The sequence below is a fragment of the Heloderma suspectum genome, chromosome 1 (genome assembly GCF_057233095.1).
Source record: "Heloderma suspectum isolate Gila_16-S chromosome 1, 16-S_ref, whole genome shotgun sequence".
NCBI lineage: Eukaryota > Metazoa > Chordata > Lepidosauria > Squamata > Helodermatidae > Heloderma > Heloderma suspectum.
Window position 1 is genome coordinate 399,906,583 of NC_139458.1, and position 19,932 is coordinate 399,926,514.

A 19,932-nucleotide genomic window follows, 5' to 3' on the forward strand; every position below is an offset into this window, starting at 1 on the left:
GTAGGTGGTCAGCAAGTATGGCAATCAATTAAACTTGCAGTTAGTTGCCCTTATTTCTACTGGAATTCCTAAACATTTGTGGGTACTATAAATTGAGTGTTCCATATTGGTTGAACTTCCTATGCTTAGCATGTGACTCTACTATAATCAGAACTGTAGTTCCCAATGCTGCAAAATATGAGCAAGTGTAAATATTAAGAGATTGCAAATTCCTGTTTCAGACAGAAATGGAGGTCACTGTCTAAAACTGTTATTTAATTAATGACATTGATTTATTACAAATTGCCTCACTGTTTTTAATTTTTTTAAAAAAATCTAGCTTCTTTGCATTAGAGAAATATTCAAAAATATTCAAGTGTATTGATGTATATGGCTGAAGAAATAATAATTATTCTTTTCTTTCTTCCTAATTATTTAAAATATTCACATCTTGGAAAAGACCTACAGAGTGATAAGAGGATATAGAAATATTAAATATAAAGTTCCCTGGTAAATGTTTGCATACATGCTTGGAATAGTAAATCTTCCTGTGATGCCCATTGAACCAATAGTTAATAGATCTATAATATCCTGAGCTGTCAATCTTTTAGTTTCCAGAAGCACAAAATCCATTATAGAAAATGCTATAATATATGAAAAAGATTAAAATCTTAAATTAAATTCCCCCTGCCCCCTCTACTGCCTAGAAGGATTTAGAACCCAGAAAGAAGGCAGGTGAATTTGACTTATAATCTACAGTTGATTTCATTGGAAAGTGTCTCATACTGTCTCAGTTTTGATAATAAATTTCAGTGAAAGCTTCAAATATTCACTATTATAAATACTTTTTGTGACCTTCTTACAGCCCAAATTAGGCATGGCTAAACCAATTGATCCTGTGCCTAACTCTGCATAAGGTCAGCCTTTTAAATGCACACAAAGAATTAAAAAGCCACAATGGGAAACTTAATTATGTTTTATTGGAAAACAGGCCTCTCTCTGTTCTTCCATTTCTCTCCTCTCTGTTTGAATTGTATAATTTTTAAAAAGTTTTAAAGATACATTTTAATTACAATAAATCCACAAACACAGTGTCAATGCATATGCCTATACAGGTAGCATATGAAAGAGGGACAGTACACCTCTGAGTCGTGGAAACAACAACATGGGGACAAACACCTGGAGTTAGCCATCACCATCAGTCCTATTTTATGGGCCTTCAGTAACATCTGCCTAGCTGTTGCTGCTGGATAAAGATTTGTGGACTAGATGGACCTTGGCTGATTCAGGGAGTCAATTCTTATATTCTAGGACACTTCCTGTATTCACCAATATTATTAACGTTTGAAAGAGGACTTTCACATTTCTTTTACAGGAAAATGCATGTCCCATTACTCACTTTGGGGGTACATGCATTTTCCTATGGAGGGGAGGAGTGCAGCTCCTGCATAGAAATTAATGATATGAGCAAATGCAGCATGGTTCACTTCCAAATCCTGTACTGAAGAGAATGGAGGTACATAACAACCTGATATACAAGCATACATTGTTTACTAATCACATATTAATCAGTCTGGTAATCATATGGTTAGGCTAAAACAATATTTTGTTTTATTCTGTTGTTGTGTTTTTACTTGTGTTTTAATAAAATTGTTCTATTATTGTTTTAATAATTTTCTTTATGATTGTAAGGTGCTTTGGGTGCCATTTTTCTTGGGAGCAAAGCAGGGTAAAAATCAAGTAAAATCAATCAATAAAACCATGTTATAGCTCAGAAGGCATGTCATAAAGCCTATTCTTTACTTTTTTCTTAATGCCTTTTAAATAAACTTTGTGTGCTTTTACGTATAAAGTGACTGAGTGTCAGATTTAAGAAGATGAACAGAAAACCAAGAACCAGGGCTTCCCCTGTGGGGTGAGGTGTATAGGGAGTCATCTATAAACAGAGCTTGTGTATTTTAAGGTGTCTCCAAAAATCTTCTACAACACGCATCATTAAAATCAGAAACTGCTCATACTCACGCTTAATTTTTGAAGCCTGTAGGTATTCCCAATAACACTGATCAGTGTTTTTCAAGATTATTTACCTTAATTTTTTTTAGAATTTAAATTTGGGCTGCAATACTCTCGAGTACTTTGAAACACATATAGTGTCCGTTGCTTAACATTTCCACTGTCTGTTGCCTGTTGTAACATGTAGAAAGTGAATCCTGCATCTCCCATGGTTGTAGAAGTGTCCGCTCAACCCACACCATCACATACCATATCACAGGTTACACAGTCTTCCTAGTCACGTATTTCATGGAGCGGCAAAAAGCAGGCACGTGAGTGCATTTTTTGCATACCTGCTTTTTTTTTTCTTACCACAGGTAATTTGCAGAGTGGCCTGTTGGTGATGTTGGGAATTGCAGCCCCCTGATAAGGAAACAAAGAGAAGGAAGACGGCATTAAATCTCATTGCTGCTGCTTCCATATCCAGCAATTCCAAATGTGGTTCAAGCATAATGAATGACTAGGTTTGCCTCTTGTACCTAATCATGAAGAGGCTCCTTTGGATCTGGTGTCTGATGAAAGGCAGGGGTTTGTTGCCTGGGGTAGGGAGTGTATTTCTGCAGAAGGCGAACAATTATAGGATAACTATGAAGAAAGAGAGGCTGAGTTAACTTGAGATATAATGTGCTTGTAGGGATTTGCAAAGGGGTGATGGTGACCGCATTGTGGCAGAGGGGAGAGATAAACAACGGATAAATTTCATTTCTTAGAAATGTCGGCATGACAAAGCATTTTATGAATGCCCTAAAAAAAAAGAAAAAAGAGTAGAGATGCTGTTTCAGTATGTCCTTGCTCAGATTGTCTTTCAAAGGCTAAAATTGCAAGGGAAATTCAACCCATTAAAATGAGGCCTGAGGAAAATGGCTAAGAGTGCAACTGGAGGACATTGTGACAGGGAGAGGCAATGGTATAGCCTGTAGCTGCAGCTTTCTCCCTACAGAATAACTATAAGAGATGAAACTACATATCCCCAGGGAGGTACTCATGGCAGGTTTGTTCTATTTTGTAGATTTAGTTTTATTTTCCTTTAGAGTTTACTTTTTCATGAATGACTCTTCAGTTATGCATTCAATACATCATATTGAAATACCGCATTTCTCCCTTTTACATTCAAAGGTCAACCTTTATAATAAGGGTTGGCAGTGATTCTCCCATTGAGACAGTCATTTTAATTGATATTGTCTCCAGGAATAAAATGGCTTTTTATTAATCAAGTTTTGATGAGAGGCTAGTTGGCCACAGTATCTTCCTGTCTATGGAAAGAGGCTACATTTTGGCTTTCAATACCCCTGTCTTCTATAATAAAATTTGGATCACATAAGCACCCACAGGATTAATTATGGGCTACCTATCCATGGAGTCTCCTTTTATTTTAATTATGATGTTTCAACAGCAGTGATGTCTCCAAATTCCATAACTTTATAGATGTAATAATTCAAACTCCTGTCTTAGCTAAATGGCAAGATGTCCAAGCAGTGGTTAAAGTGATGAATTAAGGCGTGAGGGGTGGGGGTGGAGATGCTTGAGCACACCTTACTTACTATGGAAAATAGGTCTTTAATTTCTGAAAGAGCAAGAGATAGTGATTTTAGGTGCACTCCTTTTACCAATATGGTGCTAAAAGGGATTGATTCTCAATGGCTAGGATCACTAGGGCAGGGATTCAGTTTAAACCCGATCCCAATTATGTCCTTGAATGAACTCCTTTAGTTTTTCCCATATAGGTAAATGGTTGCCATTGCCATTCACCATATGGAAGTGATTTTCATAGTTTTGGAATTGCCTTAGTCATCCTAGTGGATGACCTGTGTCAAGGGATGGACAGAGGGAGTGTGACTCTTCTAATTCTCTTGGGCACTTTAAGACATTTTATTACCATCAACCATTGTATCCTTTTGGGTGTCCTACTCCTAATGGGACTGGGAGTTTTACAGTGGCTCCAGTCCTACCTGGAGGATAGGTCTCAGAATGTGGCATTGGGAGATTAATGTTCTTTCTGGTGACCTTTGGCATGCAGGATGCCACAAATATCCATTTTGTCTTGTCCGCCATACTATTCAGCAACTACATGAAACCAGAGGGTGAGATCATCCAAACATTTGGGCTCAGGTGTTACTATCAATATGCATATAACATCCAGGTCTATCTCTCATTTTCATCCTCTGTTCCTGGGGAAGCAGTGTAAGTTGTGAACTGGTATCTGCCATCTGGTGGCAATTTTGGACTGGATGAGGATGAACAATGGAGAAGTGCCATACCTCTGTGGTAGAGCACATGCTTTGTGTAGAAAAGGCCCTACGTTCAGGCCATGGCATCTTGAGGTAGGGCTATCTGAAACCCTGGAGAGCTGCTGCCAGTCACTGTATGCAATACTGAGCTTGATGGGCCAATAGTAAGACTCAGTACAAGGCAGCCACCTATGTTCATAATGAACTGAAGCTTAATTCAGGAAAGTTGGTGATACTGTTGGTCGAGGGATCTGATGACCTGGGAGCTGAAGTACAGGCTGCCTTGGACAAGGCTGCACTTCCCATGAAACAGCAGGTCTTTGGGGTTGTTCTGGATTCAGCCCTGCTGATATTCAGGTAGTGGTGGTAGTCAGGAGTACCTTTCACAAGCCTTGTCTGATACACTAGCTGCACCCTTTCCTGGAGAAATCAGACTTGGTCCCAGTCATTCGTGCTGTAGGCCAGGGGTGGGGAACTGTATTTGAGTGGGGAGCTGGATGACATAAGACTGTGTGGCCAGCCCCACCCCCCCAAGGTCCCCTGGCCAATCATCCACCCGGTACTTCAGCTGGAGAACTGGCTTTGCTGTGCACAGACTTCCAAAAGTCCACCTGACACATCCTGTGCCTTATCCAGTTAGGCAGGAAAAGCTGAGCCAGGTCAGTCGCCTTCACAGGAGGACAGAGATGGTTTGGCTTGGCTTCACTCTCCTGAATTGAATTAAGAGTCAAGTGTTTTTTTAATGGTGTCAGTGAGCTGACTGTTTAGTGTAGCCTCAAGCGTAAAAGTGTTTCCTACCCATGTCCATATTAAGCTAATCTCTGATCTATCTGGAGGTGGGGACACTTCAGGATTGGATCATATTTCCCAGCAAGCCTGCGGATTGGCCAACTTCTAGGTTACCTCATGGGATGCTTGACTGGGGTAGTGACCTGGAGGCCACAAATGCATTTTCATTTATCCAGAGTTCCCATTGTTTTTCTACTTGTACAACAACAACTCCCGTTGACTGAATTATAGTAAAGGACACAGTCACATAGGTCATGAGTTTTAATTACAATAAAGGCTATGAGTTTTAATTACAATAAAGGCCAGTAGCTAATATACTATCACCAGCATCCTTTTGCTCTTAGCTGCCATGATTAATCCCTTGCCCATACAGCCTTCTCCAGAACAAAAGGCGCATTAGATTAGGTGCTGGGGTGATGCCAGAAATTACATGTGTAAAAAGCCATCATGGCTCAACTTCACAGTAACACTTCAGACCATCTGCCTCCATGCCCTCTACTTTGCACTATAGTATATGGTACTGATGCTTTAAGACCAGCTCCCAAAGGACTTCTAGCAAGAGGAAACTAGTCATATGGCAATAGCTGGGAGCCTTATTAGTATCAGTTAGCCAGCTCTTCTCTCTCAGTTAATAAATAGTTACTTATAAATCATCTTGTCTCAACAATGGTTTCCTGACCTAAAGGGAATATTGCATGTACTTTCTGTAATTTGCACTGTTGCCATTTCAGATATCAATCTTACACTGACAATGTGCAGTATCCAATGGTGTCATTCTGCAAACTCAAATAGCACTGGAGGAGCTTCACTGAATCTTTCTGTTGCACAAGCAGTTGCCCACTACACTTGCACAACAGCTTGTGCAACCAGTTGCACCACCAGTTGCACAATGAGTTTCACAAAGGTTATGCTCAATAGATTGTACAATGAGTTGCACATGAGTTATACACAACATGTTGCACAAGATTGCACAATGGGTTGCACAAGGATAATGCACAACTGCTTGCACAACTGTGCTTGTGCAAATGTGACTTTAGTTGCATTCTTCTCTTGAGCATAGTTCAGAACCTAGTCTCCTCTAATGCACATTATTTGTGCTAATGGAATGACACAGTTGTATACTTCCCTATATAGCAGCCTTCCCCAATCTGGTGCCTTCCAGATGCTGGCTGAGAGTTTCTGGAAGTTTTAGTCTGATACATCTGGAGGGCACCAGGTTGGGGAAGGCTATCATATAGATTTTCTATATAATAGATTTGCATGTGTATAATGGGGCAAGTAGCTGCACTGTACTAGTGTAAACTGCACCTGGATGTGCATATATACTAGTTTTGTGATTATACTGTTATGTTTTTAATAATACATTTAGGGTGAAATTAACATTTACATTTACTATTAATACAAGGCATGAAAATATAGCCAAAATTAAACTCTGAATGATGTGGAAGGGAATAAAACCAGACTACTATATTGCCCTGGCCTTGGGCTTTAAACTCTTATGTAGGGGTGGACAAAAGTCCCTTACCTGTCGTCGAAGGGCGTTCGCGGTGGGGGGGAGGCGCTTCGCTGCTCCCCCTGCGAAGTTCAGGCCGGGGGGGAGGCTTCCCACCTCGCCCCGGCCGAAATTCAGGCCGGGGGGGAGGCTTCCCGCCTCGCCCCAGCCGAAATTCAGGCCGGGGAGGAGGCTTCCCACCTCGCCCGGCCGCGAACGCGAAAGTTAAAAAAAAAAAAACGCCCCCTGATAGGCTACGTGACGATTCACATAGCCTATCATGGCTAGATCTGCAAAGTCAGCCGTGATAGGCAATGTCAATCATCACGTAGCCTATCACGGGTGACTTAAAAAAAAAAAAGCGCGTACGCTAATGGCGGCCCCCATAGGGAGCCGCCATTCGCGTTCCTTATTTAGTCGCTGTAGTCTACGTAAATGTTTACGTAGACTACGGCGAAAATAAGGGCAACGCAAATAGCGTTGCCCTTATTTTCGCCGTAGTCGATGTAAATCTTTACGTAGACTACAGCGACCAAATAAGGAACGGGAATGGCGGCCCCCATAGGGAGCCGCCATTCGCTTTCCTTATTTGGTCGCTGTAGTCTACGTAAATGTTTACGTAGACTATGGCGAAAATAAGGGCAACGCAAATAGCGTTGCCCTTATTTTCGCCGTAGTCTATGTAAATCTTTACGTAGACTACAGCGACCAAATAAGGAATGGGAATGGCGGCTCCCTATGGGGGCCGCCATTATCCGTACGCGCTTTTTTTTTTTAAGTCACCCGTGATAGGCTACGTGACGATTGACGTAGCCTATCATGGCTGACTTTGCAAATCTAGCCGTGATAGGCTACGTGAATCGTCACGTAGCCTATCAGGGGGCGTTTTTTTTTTCTTTTATTGCAATGGCGGCTGCCACTCCCGCCCCACTCGAACATCCGCCAAACCGCCGGCCGGACCCGCCGCCAGGAGGGACATTCGGCAAAGGTAAGTCCCGTCCCGGGGGGGTGCGGGGTGCGGGGGGGGGTTCGGAGGATTTCTCCCTGAAACTACTTCGGGGGGCCGAACACGTTGGCGCTCGGCCCCCCGAAGTTTCGGGGAGAAATCCTCCGCCATCCCTACTCTTACGTTAGAGGTGCCAAGATAGTGATAAATCAGACCCAGGTTTACTTACAAGGAGATACTTTATTGAGTATAATCAGCACACAGGCATACCCAATGGTTGGATCAGACAGCTTCTCTGAACCCAGAGCCATGGGCTACAATGGGTTTTATACCATACATGATAGCAATCAGGCAGCATGACAACAGCAAGCGCCATCTAGCATTCATTCCCAGCATAGACTCACAGTGCTTGGTTCCCAGCACAGCCACTTGTAGCTTTAAGGTAAACAGACTTCGCTTTCCAGGCACAACTTGATCACTCATTAGTATGGAATGTGCTAGGCCGTGCTATCGGTCCTTTGACTCATCTTCACATGCTCAGGGGCTTACTAACAAGGGAATTGCACCAATAATGAACTTAAGCAAGCATTATGGATCTCTAGGCCCCTCTAACACTACAGGTGACTTGATTATGCTGCTGGAGCCAATACAACTACTAAGAACATAAGAAGAGCCCTGCTGGATCAGACCAAGGGTCCATCTAGTCCAGCATTCTATTCGCACAGTGGCCAACCAGCTGCCCACAGAAAACCCATAAGCAGGATCTGAGTGCAACAGCACCCTCCCACCCATGTTCCCCAGAAGCTGGTGTACATAGGATCATTGCCTCTGATACTGGAGGTAGTATATAGCCATCAGGACTAGTAGCCATTATTGTTATTGTTAGGTTTGAAGTTTTTGTACATTTCAAACAATATGAATAACTTTTTGCAATAGTGGGCCAATCTACAATCTTTTGCTTCCAATGAGGTTTCGCCACCCGTCTTTCACACAACGCAGTACCCGCCTGGAATTGGAACTGGAATTTCCCACTTCTGTGCTACCGCTTTCAATACCCTGATATCCTGGTACTTCCCCTTAATGAGCTCTGATTTTCCATGTTCGTTACCGTATCTGGTTGTAGTCCCCTCCCACGCCTGTCCGTATATGGCAGTGTTTGTATTTCCTTCTTGTCCAATCACAGCTCTCGACGGCCCCATGTTGTCTTCTGGCTACTGTTTGCATAGGTTCCTCAGCACTCCCCATTTTCTCAGCAACAAGCAAAGGGCTGGATGTGCGCATGCTTGTCTGATCTCGGAAGCTCAGCAGGGTTGGTTCCGGTCAGTGCTTGGATGGGAGACCGCCTGGGAATCAGGCTTCCTGCAATGAGCAGGGGGTTGTTCTATCCCTTCAAATGAGACTAAGTTTTACCCCCCTCTATCCCCAGCTTCAGCTTTTTAAAAAAAAATTAAGGCGTTATTTTCAAAGCTTCAGATCTTCACATCTTCAAAGAAGCGAATTTTCAAAGAAGCGAAGCTTCTCCAGCCTGATTGCTCCGCAAACTTGCCCGGGCAAGCCCAGGCAAGTGTAAATGTTTTCACAGTCCCATCCATGCTCGCTGCACGGAAAACACACATATCCAGGCAGAGAGTCCTCAGTGTCCATGGACTAACATTGATAAAAATGTCTGTGGACAATTTTAACATAATCTCGGGAGTGGGGGACAAACACAGGATGGTCTTTGAAGATGCGAAGCTGTGAAGCTTTGAAGAATTTAGCAGTTCCCCCAAAATGCGAGTGCTGGGTGCTGCCGCTGCTGCCCCTCTTCTTTACACCATCTGTCAAAAGTTGACGTGGGGAAAAGAGCATAGGCAGACAGCCCCCAGCCTCTCACCCTGGTCTCCAGCAGGGGGGGGGGGAGAAGAGGATAGGTGCCTCCTTCTTCCCTCCACCCCCACCTGCTACAGCAGCAGTGGGAAGGGATAAGCTGGTCATTTTCCCCAAGTCCAGGAAAACATATGGAAAATGACCAGCCTCTCCTGCACCACTGCTGCTGTAGCAATGATGGGGGGAGAATGAGAGGCACTGCCTTCTTCCCCTCTCCTTGCTGAGGGAACTGGTGTGCAGGGGAGCAGGGTGGTAAATTCTTGCAGGGCTTTGAGCCCCAACAGGATGCTTGTGCAATCCCCCCCCACACACACACAGGGATAGAGGAAGAGAGGGACGATGGGCAGGGAATCAGCAGAAACAGGAAGAGTTTCTGCTCCTCCAATGAGAGCCTCTGTCTTTAAGAGCAGGAAAACAGCACAGCGCTCGAGTGTGAACTGTGCTTGTGCATTCGATGAAGTACTACAACAGGGAACCAGGGTGAGTGTGGATAATCACATTTTAATATGGTGGCATTTACCTCGCCAGTCTACCGAATTCGATGCGCTAGCAGACGCAATGTAGATTGGCCCAGTGACTTTAATCAGTAGTCTTCAAAACAGAATGGGGCGTCGTTTTTTTTTTTTTACAAAATTATCTTTCTTACAAATTTTCCCTATGGAACACCTTAGTTTTGAAATGAAATTTAATTCTTTTTCACAGAATTGTCCATTATTCATTGTCAAAATACAAAGGGAAAAGGGGAAGGGGAAAACCCAAAGCTGTTGTTTGATTGACTTGTCCTGTTTCAAAATATGCACCTGCTGTGAAATGAAGTCATGGAAGAAAAAAGTAGAATAATTTAACTTTTTTATTTGTAAAGATAATCAGGGTTTTCTGATTACATCTTAACTTCATAAATGTTAAATAACCTATCAGCATCTAGTTGTTGTAAATTATGAAAAGGAGTATTGCTGGGAATATTAACCAACTAAATCCTTGTTCTTTAGTGAACACGAAAATGCATTATGGCAGGTTGTCATTGTGCTCATGGTAACTTTGACACCAAATAACAAAACTGCCATTTGCACTTAGGGTAAATTGGTTCACTTGTGCTTTTACTGTTCCTTTTATTCTGACATATATTTATGAACTCTGGAACTAACCAAGTCGTGTGGTTTCCCAGCTGACTTTAACAAATCTGCCCATTTCATTCCATTCACTCATCAAAATATCAATACTGTGGTAGTTTCAGACTTGCTGCAGATATGTTAAAACATAGGCACTTTTCTGGCCACCACCTTTCCATTTCCTATGAACATTTGTTTTTCTCATTTTCAAAGGTATCAACTGATAGGGGAAATATTTTACATAGAAAAAGAGGGCACAGCATACTGCTGAAAATTGCATTATCGTTCACATGTTTTGTTTAACATATTTTGCTTTCCTCCTGAGAAGATTAAACAAAGGCATTTATTTATTTATTTATTTATTTATTTATTTATTTATTTCTAAGCCTGCTCTTGGTGCCTGTTTCAGACAGTTTCAAACTTGAAGCAAAAAGTCCAAATGACACCCCTCTGCCACTTTTGTGGCTCTGCCATTTACCTGACATGCAAAAGGAGGCTGGAGACAGCAAAATGGCACCCCGGTCTTGGAATCTGCTGTCCAAAATGACAGAACTTGGCTTCCACTAGCACAACCTCATTTGCACTAGCAGTGCATCCAACAGTGTTGGATACAATTGATAGTTTGCAGGGGGGCACTAGTTTCAACTGTGAAACAGCAATTGTCATCCTATGAACTGTTGTCTATTTTATAATAGGATCATTTAAGACCAACGTTCCTTTGAAGTACAACATATTGCTAAATGCTGGGAGTACCTCCCCACTTGTAAAATCAGTTGGCAAGTCCAACTTTGCTCTTCTGGACAATCTGGATCCATACACACAGTATGAGATAAGGATACAAGCCTGCCAGGATGGTAAGATGTTAAGTAACTCTCTTTTGTGATCAGCAGACGGTGCAGTTTTGCAAAATAGATTCTGTTCAGCAAAACAGTTAACATCTTATTTCAAAATTGAACTGAAATGTTTACCTAGTAAAAGCAAAGCCTGGCACTGAGTGGTGCATTTTACATTTCTCCATATTATGTCATGAATATTTAAAAGGAAAATTTAGATCGTTATTTGGGGAATGTTAGTCTTTTTTATCAAATGCATTATGAAAAGCATAAAACAGCGTGTTTTAAAATTGTCCTAGAAGCACACATCAGATAAAATCCATTCTCAATGATGTTACATCAGCAGTTTATCTCTCTCTTTTTTATTATTCATATAAAGCAGGGGGATATTGCTCTCTTATTTAGGATTACAAGGAATGTATGAAACCTGATATAAAGGGATCTGCTAGCATGGGTGGAGCGGTTACAATGGTGGAACTCCATAGAAAGTATCCTGCACTGTTTTCTTTGCCATTTTTGTGTCCTTCAGCCTTTGTCTGAATCCTAAAAGGGAATGTGGAAGAACAGAAAATAGTTTATGCATTGCTACAGAGACAAGACTTAAAAATAAGTCAGGAATATGAAATTCGTGTGTATTAAAAGATTGCAAAGGCCCTTTGGCCCAGTTTGGACATACATTTTTCCAGTTTGCTAAACCATAGATTAGCAAACTGGAAATGACAATTGGGATCCTGTACACCTCCCTTTCCCCTTGCCTTGCCTTCTCCCTTCGGACACCTGGTTAGCTTAAACTACAGTTCCCCGTCATGCTCAAAATGTGGAACTGTGGTTTAGTGTCAGTTTACTATCCAAGATCTTCAACTACATTTTGAATGGAGATAATGGGGAGCTATACTTTACACCAGGGATGGACAACTTCCAGGGGTTGGGGAGCCACATTGCCTCCTGCCTCAGACCCTACTGGTGGCTGCACCCTTGCCCCGCTGCTGCCAGATTTGCCACTGAAATTCATCAATGTGGCAGCAGGTAAAAATACCTTCAAAACAGCCCCCTATTTTAAAGGAAAATTCTGGCTTGCCACCAAAATTTAGTGGCAAACTGCTGAGGTGGCAAAAAGGGGCCGCAAAAGGGGCGGGCATATGCAGCCCGCATGTCGCATGTCGCCCATCCCTGCATTACATTAATCAGGATCGGCACACTTACGTTGGTGCAAGAAGTGAGGAAGCAAGGGGCAAACCTAACATTAATTACTGACTTGCTAAATTATGGATTAGCAGAGTGGGAAATGTATGTCCAAACTGGTCCTTCATTTGTTTGTGCTAGTAGCTACCATTTCTAATGAAATACTTACACTATTATCAATTAAATTGCATTGTACCTTTGAATTAAGACATGCGTGTTGTTGCTTCTTGGTCAACTGACAATTAAAAAGGCATTTTGCATTGGTTGAGGAAAAACTCAATCCTTTTGGTTTTTTCCTAGTTGACTGTGGAGCTGGTGAACGAACATACGCAAGGACCGCTGAAGCTCCTCCTAAGGATTTGAGCTCACCTGTCATTACAGCCACTGGATCAGCATCTATACAGGTGAAATGGTCACCACCCAGGAAACCCAATGGAATGATTAGAAACTACTTTGTTTACAGGTAGTTCTTATTATACCTCTCTCTCATTTTTCTGAACCAGGTTCAAAGGTTAATTTTACAGAATATTGTAGCCCCCTAGGGATGTCAGAGAATTCCACCACGGATCCCAGGGAGGCCAAATTCCAGTGAATTCAGCCCCCCAGAATCCGTGGCGGAATGGAGCAACCCGCCCCACCACCCCGCAGAAGCACCCCGGAACGGAGCCTACCTGGCTGCGGCTCCGGCAGCGGCCGCAAATGGCGGCCACTACACCGGCTGCCATTTGCATCCCTGCTCTTTGCCATGATAGGCTACGTAAATATTTACATAGCCTATCATGGCTCAGTGAAGGGACGCAAATGGCGGTCACTATGCTGGCCACCATTTGCTTCCGCAGACCTGCCACAGCCGGATGTCCAGCTGTGGATGCACCCAGCCGATGGCTCCATGGAGTCGCCGCAGAGCAGAGCTGGCCACGGAGGATTCCGGGGGGAGGTACGGAGCGCCTCCCCCCCCCCGACTGCAGATGCCACTTATGAAACAGGTAAATGGTTTTGTACATCCCTATAGCCCCCTCACCATTCAGCTCCAGAAATGTTTAAATTCTCTTCCCACGTGAGTTTGCACGATATTATTATGGGTAATACCCAAACCAATGCTGCTGGGCTCCCAGGATGGTAAACTTTTGGTGAGGCATGTGGGAAGAATATTTTAACATTTTCACAGCTGTTTTGAGCCTTGACAATGCAGCTGAGGTTTTTGGACACAGGACAATGCAAAAGGAGCATTTAAATGAAATCTCATTTAGCCTTAGGCTAGCGTCACTAATAAATGTAGGTGGGTGGAAATAGTCTTAACTAATGTGCAACATATTATTAGCATAGATGCTGAGATCCAAAGCATTTCAAGTTGACATCAGAACTTTTCCAGCTTTCCTTTCTTGCAGTAGGGTGTGTGTGCTTTTTGCGCATTGTCTCCCTTCACACCATTCATTATGGTCAGCAATTCTTTCATGTGGCATCTAACAAGTGCAAGAGCCTACAACTAGGAACAAAAATCAAAAACATCCTGCACATGTTCCCCCCCCAGTGGGGAGCCAACCTCCTCTTACCCTGCTTTGGATATCCTATGCCTCCAGCGCCTGTAAAACAGCTTTGACAAAATTACAGTGTAACATAGTTGAATAAGTGGGAAAGAAGTCAAAGAACCCTGTAAGTTGTCTCTTTGGCTGGGTTTAAAGCCACATACAGTGGATAGCTGAGGATTGGGGAAAAGTCTTGAAAATCTTGGGTACCAAAGGCCAGGAATCCCAGAGGCAATGAAGCTGAAGGAAGGGTGCAAAATAAGTAATAAGACCAGAGGAAAAGCAGTTGAAGGGAAAATATGTGAAGAATGAAGTTTCAGAAAAATGATAGAGGAAACAGGTAATTAGAGGGTAGAGCGGGGACTATGAAGAAATGTCACAGTGCTTAAGATATGGATGAGTTGTGTTCTATGGGAGGAGGAAGAAAGAAAGAGTGGGACTGGTAAAGAACAGGGTGGAGAAAGGAGGTAGGACAAAGTAGGCAGTAGCCTGAAAACTAGGGACCAGAGAAAGTGATGTATGTTAGATCCATGGAGTTAAGGACAAGAGGAGTGAAGGAAAGCTGGAGCAAATTCGGTGAAGGCTGGAGCAAACCTACAAATATGGTTCAAGAGACAGAAGTCTATAAACAAATGGTAGGAATGTTGTGGACAGGCAAAGGAAAGAGGATTCAAGAGGTTGCTAGGAGTTGCTAGTTCTAGAGCATGGCTGGCTGGGGGATACTGGGAGTTGTAGTCTAATACATCAGGAGGGCACCAGGTTCAGGAAGGCTGGCCTAGGGTCTACCCCTGATCAGGGAATTTGGCCAGTTGTGATTTGTACTAATGCTGTGCCAAAAATTTCTGCCACATCATTTTCAGCCATTCTCATGCAATTTGATAGAAGAGAAATTGCTTTTGAAAAGAAATTTAATGGGGAATAAATTCTCAAGGGTTGGGTTTGGGTTTCTTGGGCTTGCCTTACTTAGGAGGTGGTCGAAGAGTGAGCACAAGTGTCCTTTCATTCTGTACAGTCATCTCTCTGGCTGCCTGTAACCTCGTCACCCTCCTGCAGTTCAATTAAAGTGCCGTCTAAGGCATCATGAGGTAATTCCTCCCTTAGGGCTTTTTCAGATCAGGACTTGCAGGCAGCCTGGGAGGCTGGCTGCGATTAGGTAAGCTCAAAATCACCACAAAACTAAATTATAAAATATCCTGAATTAGGCAAAACAATGGAAACCTCTTTCATGGGGGGAGAAAACTTTTAGGAAATTGGAGGACAGATTTTGGCAGAGCACTAACTCAGCCTCATCCCTGGAGCTAGACACAGCACTGTTCCGATTTGCATTGTGGTGGATACAAAATGGAGCCAGCCTGCCAAGGCAGTTGATGCTGCTGCAGCATGAAACCCCCCCGCCCAAAAAAGAAGCTGTGTTACAAGCCCTGCCAACAGGGAGCCCTACCTGGGAGAAACGGTTGAGAATTTCTACTTCCCCTGGAAAAATTTGGTGAAATTTTCTCCCAAATATCTCTGCCTGCAAGTAAGTAGGGGTGTACAAAACATTCTCACCGGTCCGCTGGGGGCGTCTACAGCGGGGGAGGCGATCCATCCCTCCCCCTGGAATCCTCCCCAGCCGGCTCCACTCCCTGGCAAGTCCACAGAGCCACCGGCCGGGCCTGTCGCAGCTGGACTTGCTTCCGCTGCAGGGCTGCGGACGCAAATGGCGTCCGGCATAGCCGATGCCATTTGCATCCCTGCGCTTTTCGGTGATAGGCTACATAAAGAATCCAGCCTCACTGGAGTCCGTGGTGGATTTCTCCATAGGGATGTCAGAGAATTCCGCCACGGACTCCAGATCCAGCCCCCTGGAATCCGTGGTGGAACGGCCTCCCCCACCCCGCCATCTGCGGAATCCCCCTGGGATGGAACGTACCTGGCAGTGGATCCTGCGGAGGCGGCTGGTCTCCCTGCTGCTGCCAGGCTGCTGCGGCCGCAAATGGCGGCTGTCATAGCGGCTGCCATTTGCATCCTTGCAGTAAGCCATGATAGGCTATGTAAATACTTACGTAGCCTATCACAGCAAAGAGCAGGGGCACAAATGGCGTAGCAGCTGCCATTTGCATGGCTGCCTTTTGCCGTGATAGGCTACGTAAATACTTACATAGCCTATCACAGCTTACTGCAAGGATGCAAATGACGACCACTATGACGGCCACCATTTGCGGCCGCACCAGCCCGGCAGCGGCTGGAACTCCGGCAGTGGCCGGAACTCTGGCTGCGGCCGGCTCCAGCTGGTGGATCCGCGGAGCTGCCGCAGAGGATTCTGGGGGGAGGGACGGAACGCCTCCCCCCCACCGCGGATTGACCAGCACGGAGCCAGGTAGGGATTTTGTACATCCCTATTTCTCCGCCATCTTTACGAGTAAGGTGGAGAATTTCAAGAGGCCATTTGCAGCTCTAATTTCTACCAACACTGCAGAATTGTGACCCTAACAACTCTAAGGCCAAGAAGCAGCGGATGATAGTGGTGGGTCTAAAAATGAATAAATGTAGTTGAACTAACCGGACAGTTCTTTGGCTGAAGGCTTCTAGTAGTGTCCAAAATGCCTGTTCTCTTGGAACATTTTCTCCTTTTCTGTGCTAATTGTATGACCAAATACATCAAGCCCCTACTCTGTATAAAGGGAAATAAAATATCTCTTATAGTCCAAGATATGGCTTCACTCTGCTGGTTTTGTAAATAAAGCTGATGATTACAGCTGCAATTCCACAGCAGCCAGAGAAAGGGAAAACAGGAAATATAATGCAGAAAGTGGAAAATACTGTAAATTGAATTTGACAGCATTTGATGGAATTTGATTATTCTAGTCACAGCCAAACAATGATATAAAGAGTAATATGAAACAGAATGTGTTACTGCCTAGCAGACTCGAAAGCAATAAACCTTCCTCCAATGTGACACAATCACTTCACAATCATAATTGTAGCCTGTTTGATACCTCTGAGTACAGCGGAAGGGCACTGACTGACATAGATACATTTTGTTTTTTATTTAAAGTGAAATGAAAATGGCGCACTGGGGCTTCAGATACAATCGTTATATTCACCTACATAGGCATGAATCACTTGGCAGTTATTTCAGCTGAAGTTTAAATGTGCTTAGACAACAACAATATCACATCTTTCTCAGATAGCTGTGAAAAAAATCAGAAATATGTAAGGACAGAAATGGGATGTAAGCATGCAGTTCTTTTTTCATGCGATACCCACGCATAGCCTTAGACTGTTATAGCAAGAAGCCTGCAGTATTTCTAGAGGATGTTATGGTATGTAATTTCTTTTTCATCATTTGCTGCCACCGCCTTGCTGTCGTTTATACACCAAACTAAATTTATTTAACCCGCAAGTGAGTAGGCAGCTTTTCATTAAAACTGAAGGATGTATATTTGCAAGGGTTTAGAGTTCTCTGCTAACCTTCCTGACATGCCTCTCCCTACCACCAATTTCAAACCTTTGTTAGAAAAAACTAAAGTCTTTATTAAAGCAAAATCATGGTGGCAGCAATATTTATTTACTTATTACCTCTGTGCCACTCTTTAGTATATATATGCTCCACATATGTGTGTGTATTGTGTGTGTATTCATATTTTTATTTATAAGAATAAAACAAAGATAACAGGTAATGAAATTAAAAAGCATCCAACCTCCGTTAAAAAACTGGCAGCAATAAGATCGGCAATGTAACTTTTAACAATTAAAAGTCTGAGAAATCAAAAGGTCTTTGCCCTTTTATGAATATATTTACTTGATTTGCTTTTCTTTATCATATTTGTAACATTTTTACCATGTTGTAGAAATCTATTTGTAAGACTTTGTAGAATTAAATCAGACACTGAATGGGTAGAAGGTGGGAATGGAATGCATGAGGTTCAAGAGGGTTGCAGAAAACGGGGGGAAAGTATGGAGAGCCATGTGGACAGAATTAAGAACTATCTCTGATTATTATTGAAGCCATCACCCAGAACTCCTTTGATCCTTTTCCACATTTGGGAGGGGGGTTGGATTAAGGATAGTGTTGGCTATCCTTGCTCCCAGCTTTTACCTGAAGGTGTGAATCAAGCTTATAAAATAAGCTTTATGTACATGTATTGGAGTAGGTTCCATTTGACTGGAACTCTAAAAATATTCTAGTTCCCTGATTGTACACAGAGCTGTACAACTATATGCACTTAGATTCTATTAGGAGTTTTCACTGAATGCACAGACATCGGGGTAGAGTGGGGCCCCCCCACCCCAAACACATGCATTCACTGTGTGCATGGTTGTAGGGCTGTGTGAAGAATCTGCTATGTCGGATTTTTAAAACTAATTTTGCCAATCTACATCACCCGGAAACAGACCAGATACATTTCGTGATCAGAAATCTATACATTTCGTGCTCAGAAATCTATACATTTCCAGACTAGCAATGCATTCCATAGAACAGAAGAAATGTATCCACCGAAATGCACACACTTGAAAAGTGCGAAAAGAAAAAATGAGTATGTTTCAAAATGCGCACAAACAATGAGTGGATGCATACAAAAAATGTGTACAGTTTGAAAAGATTACGCAAAATTATGCATTAAAAAATACACCCCCAAATCCATGTTGATTAATTTCTGTTAAACAAAAGTCTGTATGGAGCCAGTTCAGAATGGACTTGGACTTGGAGAATAGAGGAAGTCTGTGGATAGAAATGGACCTGGCAGTATCTCCCATCATGATGCAATTGTCATGTGAAAAGACTACAGCTTGAGAATTAAGCAAAAGCTTCCCTCGTCACAACTAGGCATCCTCCCCCCCCCCACACACACACACACACACAATCCACAGAATTATATCTTCAGTTTTAAAATCAAAAGTAAGTTTCTAGCTCTCCAGCTATCAGAATAAATATGTAAACTATTCTGGCTATGTTACTGGCTGTACATCTTGCCATGACAAAAATAGCTATCAGAACATCTCAACATGAGTGAAGGCAGCAAACCATAATATGCAGATTCAGTAGCAGTTAACAGTTCCTAAAAATGTCATCTTTCTCTTATGCTGCTCACTCTATGGGAGAAAAGCTTCCACTTAAATGAGCAGTTGAATTCAACATCTTCAGGCTATTGAAATGATTAGAGCCTGTTCAGCCACTTCTGCTCAAAGTTTATTCTTACATAATATTCCCTCTCTTTAGCACTACAGATGGAACCATTTACCTAACCATAAGTTTCTTTCATTAAATATTCAGTGGTAATAAGATCTAAACACTTTAACCAAACTACAGTGTTCAGCTTTGCTTGTAGAACTGCTTATGGTTGGTGGCATATTTGATCTATTCATGTAGAGAAGCTCTTTATCACAGATTTCTTATGTTACTAAACACTATCTGTTTATCACAGATTTTCTGTGTTGCTAAACACTAATTTGTGAATCCAACAAACAGCTATTGTAGCTAATTGAGATGCTGTGCAGTGCAAACCAAACTATTGAGCATTAAAAAGAGGTTTGCAGCACTGATTTTTTTCACTTTTCTGCAATTAAGTTATTTTTATAACTCACTAGGAGGGTATTTCTGCCTGCAGCAAAGCAGAGGACACAATAACCATGCATAGTCAGGTTTGGGTGAAATTGGCTGCAACCTTTTATTGGCTACAGCTTGCATAGCTTTTGTGTGGGATAGGGCCTAAAACCAATAATTGGGCAGCCGAATTCCTGGCCAATTCTCTGCCGAAGCCTAATGGTTGGGGGGCAAAGTTGGGAGAGACGGGGGGGGGGCGGCATGGCATGTAATGATCACAGGGGCTCAACACACCATCTGGGTGTGTGGCAGCCATGCCAGACCTTGCCCTAGGCTGGGGACTTGTAGTCCACCCCAGGATCCTTTATGGGGTCTCCCCTTTTGGAAAGTAGGTCCCACAACT

The 19,932-nt window shown here is 43.0% G+C and overlaps 1 protein-coding gene across 1 annotated transcript in view; it reads left to right on the forward strand.

The window, feature by feature from the left end:
- Positions 1 to 19,932, forward strand: part of USH2A (usherin) — an 809,138-nt gene that overhangs the window by 672,375 nt on the left and 116,831 nt on the right. Inside the window, exons 59-60 of the mRNA XM_084828794.1 lie at positions 11,157 to 11,315; positions 12,777 to 12,939. Of these exons, the coding sequence (XP_084684920.1) occupies positions 11,157 to 11,315; positions 12,777 to 12,939 (322 nt within the window). The remainder of the gene's footprint in view (positions 1 to 11,156; positions 11,316 to 12,776; positions 12,940 to 19,932) is intronic.